The following is a 7,463-nucleotide window of genomic DNA, read 5'->3' as shown; positions in this document are numbered from 1 at the left end:
AAAAAATGTCATATTTTAGATTTCATTGTTTCTTCCTCTTTTGATTGGCTTTCCTCCCGTTATAAACCGTTATAAGAAGGCTAATCTTAATTGGAACAATTGGTTAACAAACCCCTTAATGGCCTTGTAATTTCTAGCTTCTTGCTAGCCTTCTTTTATATAATTTATCAGCTGTTTAAAAAAAAGAACACTGATGTAAACATGCTTGTATAATGATTACCATTTTCTACCATTGTTTTTGGAACTTCATTTTAAACAATCCTTCAGTGTTCCAGATCTAGTCTTTCTGAATATGTGCAAGTTTGTTTGTTGTCTAAGAAAGTAAATTGAAGTTTCCTGTATGATATTTCAAGAACTGGTTCATATCATTACTATTGAAATGTTCTTATGCTCATAAGTTTTCTCCCTATGCGGAACAATCCACTAGTTTGATATATGCAGAGATTTTGCCATTTCCTTAACCATCTCTATAAATTGTATTAATGCATCCTGTGGGTACCAGTTTATATCCATTTGCTATTAACTTTTTCCTTTTTTTCCTACTACAGGGTTTTTATTCTGACACTAGGATGGATAATATTCCTTTCGTGTTACATTCCTGTGCACATGCTATTAAAGGGGCACAATAAATTGAGGAAAAGATTAGAGGTATGACTGCATGTCTGGCATCTTCTATATCTATTCTAACTTACGTTTAAAAGATACACATAGCCTCAATGCTAGTGCTAGATGGATCCAAAAATTTGATCTTTTGATCCAACTTTGTCCAAACAATTGCATCACTTTGTTTAGCCATGGTTATATCATATACCTTTCTGTTGGTGCTAGAGGGATCTGGTGGAGTTGATTTGTAGCTTCTTTGTTGCATCATGGACAGGGGTTGTCAAGTACCATGGCCCTCGACCATGTGCAAGGCCTAAACAGGTATAAGTTACAAGTACTTGCGATTTCTATATATATATTATAAAAAGTCAGTTTTTCTCTAGTGATTTGTGTAACCAATTTATCACGTTAGACAAGTTACCCGAGTAAGTGATTGTTGGATGAACAGGTGTTTGTGGCTAATCATACGTCGATGATCGATTTCATCGTTTTAGAACAGATGACTGCATTTTCTGTTATCATGCAGAAACACCCTGGATGGGTTGGTAAGTGAACTTGTTATTGTGTACGTCTTAATATATTACAGTAACATTTAAATAGTTTTCATGTTTTTGTGTAGGGCTTCTACAAAGCACTATTTTGGAAAGTTTGGGGTGTATATGGTTTAATCGTTCAGAAGCAAAGGATCGTGAAATTGTAGCAAGAAAGTATGTATAGTACAAGTGTTGCATCTTTTGTTTTGTTTGTTAAATATGAAATGTCGTGATATGAGTTGGCAATTCAGGTTAAGGGAACATGTTTTTTTAAGGGAACATGTTGAAGGAGTTGATAACAATCCTCTTCTTATATTCCCTGAAGGAACTTGTGTAAATAATCATTACACTGTAATGTTTAACAAGGTACATTTGCTAATCCTTGTTGTAGCAATTGGATATATAAATATGACCGTTAATTACAATGAGATCTTTCTTGGCAAGAAGTAATGTGTTTGGTTATTTTAGTAATAAAATCCACTTGCTTCATTTTGTATTTGGTATATAAAGTTGGGCTAAACTTTTTATTTGTAGAAAAGTATACGACGTTTTATCATACAAGGCCATAACTTTGCTCATATGTTTTGAATAAATAAAGTGCAAATTCTTTTTGTTGCTTTACTATGTTTCTACTTTAATGGTTTGTGTTGTCTTTTAGGGTGCATTTGAACTTGGGGCCACTGTTTGCCCCATTGCAATAAAGTACAACAAAATCTTTGTCGATGCCTTTTGGAATAGCAAAAAGTAAGAAATTCCCATCCAAAATTAGTGTTGATTTCATTTTTGGTTTTATGGATTCGATTGGTTCAAAATGATTCTTTTTTTTTTTGCAGACAATCATTCACAATGCACCTACTGCAGCTGATGACATCATGGGCTGTGGTTTGTGATGTTTGGTACCTTGAACCCCAAAAGATAAAGCCTGGAGAAACAGCTATCGAGTTTGCAGAGAGGTTTGACAGCTTCCTCTTAATTTGAAGTGTGTAAATTCCTTTTTCACATCTTTATCTTCATTGTGGTCCCTTGCAGGATCAGGCACATAATCTCTGTTCGTGCAGGTCTTAAGATGGTTCCTTGGGATGGGTACTTGAAGTATGCTCGCCCTAGCCCAAAACATAGGGAAAGCAAGTAAGTTGAATTTCTTTAGATTATAATCATGTTAACTAGAATGTGATATGTAGTCTATTATGTATATTAATGCTAAAACCTGTTAGAGGGGACTAACTTTGGTCAAATGACTTTGTCAGTTACTTTTAAGGCCTGAAAAACCAGGAGCTAACAAGAATTTTTACAGCATATGATCAAATATAATCTTAACTCTCAAATAATTACGAGGTTTAGGTGGCGTGTTAATAACGTTGACCAAGTTTGTCTTATTTCTTGATGTGGCATTGACATGACCCCTGTAAGCCTTTTTTTAGTGGAACATTACCTTGTTACCCATAATAGAATTGTGACTTGAGTTGGTTACATCTAATGCACTTTGATTGATATGTAAATTTGGGATCTTGATCTTTGATGTTGAGCAGGCAACAAAGTTTTGCGGAATCAGTGCTGCGCCGGTTGGAAGAAAAATAGAGGTTAGAAAATGTAAAACATAGATCTTAGCCTCGTTTGGCTCACGGAATCCAATAGGATTACGGCGGAATTAGAATTGTATTTAGACTCATGTCGTGTCTAAATTCAATTCCAATTCCGCCGGAATCTCATTGGATTCCGTAAGCCAAATGGGGCTTGCGGAAATATTCCCCCATGGCACATCCAGAATATGGGGCCAGAAATTGCAGAGGAGCAGGATCCGAAGCGGTGGCTGCTACAAGAATGGAATATTCTCTTTAAGCTTTTTTTCCCTTACATGTGCATTTTTTGGAGCTGATCACTTTACTACACATATATGACCCGGGCCTTCATTTATTGGAGATCCATCTGTGATATTTGCATATCAAAATCGTATTAAGTTTTTCTTTCTAGTTGTTTTAATTAAAGTATTTTATTTTATTTTTCAAACATAGACTTCCCTAATATTGAGTCTGCTGCTGTTTATAATTTTGTTTTAATCTTCACTATTAGGCTGCTTTGACAAATTCCACTCTGGAGGGTAATATAGGGTCTGAGTGATGGCTTATACATGTAGTAGCGGATCTTGTGGTGAAATGTAAATTCACGAATCATATAAACGATACACATGTTAGAATTTTGTCAGAATTGACCCTTTCGTTTGAATGTTGAAATCATGTTCCATTATTTGCTGCCTATCTATGTAAGGAGACTGTACGATTAGTTACATATATATTTCTGATATTCTAATACAAAACTTATTGTTCTGATTCTTTGCCAACAGCAGAATCTGACATTTGTTTTTCATTCGTTCAATCATTTTAAGCAACCCTTATTGATCTTGTAAACAGATATTAAAGAATCAGTGCATACACATCACATTTTTTTACGGTCAATTAGTTCAGATTCAATCAAAATTTTACTTCTGTTTTTTCAAGATTACAATACCACATCAAATACGTTATTTCCTTATTAAATATGCTATTCGGGCTTATATAAGGTTTGTGATTGACAAAAGTACACAGTTTCATGTATTATTTATCACCAACTTGAATCCCTAGCAATCAGTTTATCAGTTTAGAGGTACATCTGACATTGAAAGTTTGTATTCTAATCTCTAGCAGCACGGCAAATGCTGCTTCAAAATTGTTACAGGATTCATGCGTTTTGTATGTTGCATTAAAAAACTCTTCCCCAATCGTATTCTCATCACCGAATAAGGACATGCACCAATTCAGGATGAACCATCTGCCAAGCGAACTTACGGATAGGTTCGTTTGCCATATTGTATACACTTCCAACTGCTAACCTTTGATTTCTAAGCTAGTTCTTTTATGAGATGCTATTTTTAATTAACACGACTGCTTCAAGTTATGTAAGATTCTACAGTTATGTGCACAAACATGTTTTGTTAATCGAAAGTAATACCACATTGGTCACCAAGCATCTAAAACATACTACCAACGTATTATAAATCAGTACTAAAATCATACATATAATACCAGATTGGTCACCAGTTATCCAAAACATACTACTAACATATTATAATCAGTACCAAAATCATACATATAATAATACCACATTGGTCACTAATCATCCTAAACATACAACAACATTTTATAATCAGTACCAAAATCATACATATAATGTGCCAAAAGCTTTGAGTAAAGATAGTTAAACAAATATGACAGTCGACTTTATGAAATAGCCGGCCATCCATCTTGACATCCCACCTCACAATCAATAACGCAAAATAGTCCACGACGGTCTGCCCTTGTAAATTTAGCAAACCTACCGTCTTCACGAAACAAACAAGTCAGACATAAGACGAACTAGCCTTGTGACACTTATGGTATTCCCACCTATCATGACATCCAACCTCACAACCACTGGTGCAAATAGTAAACCATGGCCTTTCTTTGTAAACTTTATTAAACCCATGATCTCCTACTCCGATTAATTGAGTCTTCCCAATTCCAAACCATTGTAAACCACAAAATAAAGGTTTTTTCATGTATTCAAAACATTCAGCAGATAATGCAGTGCACTGATAAAGATCCAGCTTTCGTAGAAGCTTACTTCCATGTTTAGTTCTTCCCTTTGTAGCTAAAGCCTTCACGGATGCATTTGTAACATGGAAACATTTTCTGATGCATAGTTCTGTAAGGCCCATACAAACTTCGGCAACAGTGGTGATGGTGTTATCTGTAATTCCAGGCATTTCGCCAAGATCAAGAAATGACAAAAACTTGCTAATTTTTCCTTCACAACCTAACATAAGTGTTATCCCTTTATCGGTTACCCTTTTGCAGCCTCTTAGAGATAGACGTGAAATGGGAGCATTCCCTTTACCAAGATACACAATACAAGAATCCGTAACATCTATCTCCTCTAAGTTTAGAGACGTCAACAGTGTAAGCCATAAAATGCGGTCGAGACAGGTATCTCCTACACTCTCGCACCGAATTAAATCAACAACTTCTAGCGAGCTACATGTCGTCAGTTTACGGACTGCTTTACTGGTAACAGAATTACACGCTTCCAATTTAACCTCTACCAGGGAGTTACAAACGTTGCTGACATCTTGGAATGTTAAGTCTGTCAAAAGGGGAGCACGTTGAATCTCAAACTTCTTCAAATTCGAACATGAATTCAGAATGGATGTGAAACCTACATCACTAACTCGAGAAAATCCACCAAGTCGAACTGAGATTAATCCTTTGCAACCCTCTGAAAGCAAAAGTATGCCGACATCAGTCATCTGGTTGACTTCGTGTGCAAGTCGTTTTAGAGAGAGGCTAGTCAGTTTTCTACAACGAATTAGTGATTGAACCCCCTCGTCGGACATGTCATCATCAAGTTTAAACGCTGGATTGTCTTCAAGATCCAGCTCAACCAATAAAGGAAGACAATTCGCAATGGAGTGAAGAAAAGGATTGGTAATGTGATTTAAAACTAGTGATAAGTTTGTCAATGTTTGATTATAAGTTGGACAAGCACTATTGATGTATACAAACTTGCCCCCCAAATCAAAATTATCCAATACAGCAACCGGCTCTATTTTAAGAACCTTGATACTTTTTGGTAGCGCTCCGAAGATACGTTTTGGTATCTCTTTGAAGATATCAGTCATGCTAAGTCCATATTTATAGAATTTTCCTCCAACTGCTTTAATATGCAGGGCCTGATGAAGTGACAATCAATCGTGATACAAAATAAAAATAAAATATAAAGTATGAGTATAAAAAAATGATAGTAACAATAGAAAACTTTATAATCGCAATTACTTCCAAGCAGCGACATCTTTCAACTAGAATTGAGATATACGCATCAAAGTCAGCAAATGTGTCAATAAAGCCAGATATTTCAAGTGTGAGCACCCTGAATACAATTAAAGAAAAATCTGAACACTATTGTTTTTTATATAACACCTAAGTACCTAATTTAAATGTATCAAGCTAATGACTCATGCTGTAGATGTGTACAAGAATTTTGTGATAAGGGAGTGAACAACATTTCAACAAAACGAGTTCTTCAAGATCTGGTCCAAGCAAACTTTTGATAGATGGAACATTATTGAGACGAAGACAATTCAAGGTGATCTTTTTCATCTTCCCGAGCCTTTTAGCGAGTCTAACAAATGTTTTTGAATCGAGGGAAAACGCCTGCCACAAAGAATAAGTCTAAAATGTCAATGCATATAACCTAATAACAGCGAAATGCATAGGCACAATGGTATCCGCCACAAAGGGATTGGCTAACTTATTTTCTAAGGGCATAAGTTATGGACCAATAATTACATTAAGTATGAAAACTTGAACTTCATTTAACTAGCCTTAACTTGTGCCCCTAGGGCACAACCTAGACAATTACAGTTAGATAGTTCCATTATATAAAGAGAGAGAGAAATATTCATAACAATTCATGTTACATTTCAACCATTGAATATACATTTATGAATCAGATCAGATAATAGATAAAATAGCTCGAATAATCATAGTAGGTTGAAGTATTAGGTGAAATCAAATAATATGAATCAGATCTACAAATTCAGTTCAAAATGCTGTTGTTACATTTATTTATGTTTTTAGCAAAAGAAAAAAAGATATAAATATAAATACAGTATACAGTAATACTAATGCTATATAATTATAATATCAATCAGTAATAATATAATAATATAATATAATACAGAGTAATAATAATAAACGGTACGATAAAAATAGCAACAGCTTACGGAAAGATTGAGGGATGAGATAGATAATAAGGTTCTATTAATGGAGGAGTTAAGTGTTCGTGAAACGCATGCCACCGAACAAAGCGTCTGCAACATTGTTTCTGCTTCTCCTTCTTCTTTAAACGATTTTATTAATATTTCATAAAATATGTTTTCCGGCAGACTCTCCAGAAAGCTAACGCCGCTTACGGCGGTGCTGCCGTTGTCGTCTTTTCTCTGAGCCTTCACAGAATGGCTACCGTCCATACTTCCTTCCTTCTGACCACCGCCCATACCTCCTTCCTTCACTCCTTTCTGCCCTAACTTGAAATAATATTTTTAAGCTTAATTATTAGCTCACTATCTTTAATTCGTAAGCACTAAAGTTGAACAAAACTAGGGAAGCTTATATTCAGCGCGATTATAAGGCACTGGGATACTAAATTTTTTTCACTGTTAATTATATTATAATGTTATTTTAGTGATAGTTTATCTTAAAAATATTACTACCTCCGTCTCATTCCAATAGGCCATTATTCTATTTTGGGCTGTCC

General features: G+C 35.0%; 1 protein-coding gene across 1 annotated transcript; it reads right to left on the bottom strand.

Moving 5' to 3' along the window:
* Window positions 1–4,351: 4,351 nt before the first annotated feature.
* Window positions 4,352–7,203, bottom strand: LOC139850653 (F-box protein At-B-like). The gene is made up of 4 exons (XM_071840207.1): window positions 7,006–7,203; window positions 6,216–6,358; window positions 5,981–6,074; window positions 4,352–5,877 (listed from the first exon to the last, which is right to left on the bottom strand). Exons 1-4 carry the CDS (start codon window positions 7,201–7,203, stop codon window positions 4,510–4,512), a joined length of 1,803 nt encoding a protein of 600 aa, XP_071696308.1. The 3' UTR covers window positions 4,352–4,509.
* Window positions 7,204–7,463: the final 260 nt, after the last annotated feature.

The sequence above is a fragment of the Rutidosis leptorrhynchoides genome, chromosome 1, assembly GCF_046630445.1.
Source record: "Rutidosis leptorrhynchoides isolate AG116_Rl617_1_P2 chromosome 1, CSIRO_AGI_Rlap_v1, whole genome shotgun sequence".
Taxonomy (NCBI): Eukaryota; Viridiplantae; Streptophyta; class Magnoliopsida; order Asterales; family Asteraceae; genus Rutidosis; species Rutidosis leptorrhynchoides.
The sequence above is the reverse complement of the archived record's forward strand: the minus strand, read 5'-3'. Positions and strand labels throughout refer to the sequence as shown.

Bases quoted from the DNA above. Each gene is read 5' to 3' on its own strand.
- LOC139850653 (XM_071840207.1), bottom strand. From the start codon at position 7,203: ATGGGCGGTGGTCAGAAGGAAGGAAGTATGGACGGTAGCCATTCTGTG. The intron at 6,075-6,215 runs GTTGAAATGTTG...AATTGTATTCAG, and splicing joins GATCTTGAAGAACTCGTTTT to GGTGCTCACACTTGAAATAT. The intron at 5,878-5,980 runs GTAATTGCGATT...TCACTTCATCAG, and splicing joins AAAGATGTCGCTGCTTGGAA to GCCCTGCATATTAAAGCAGT.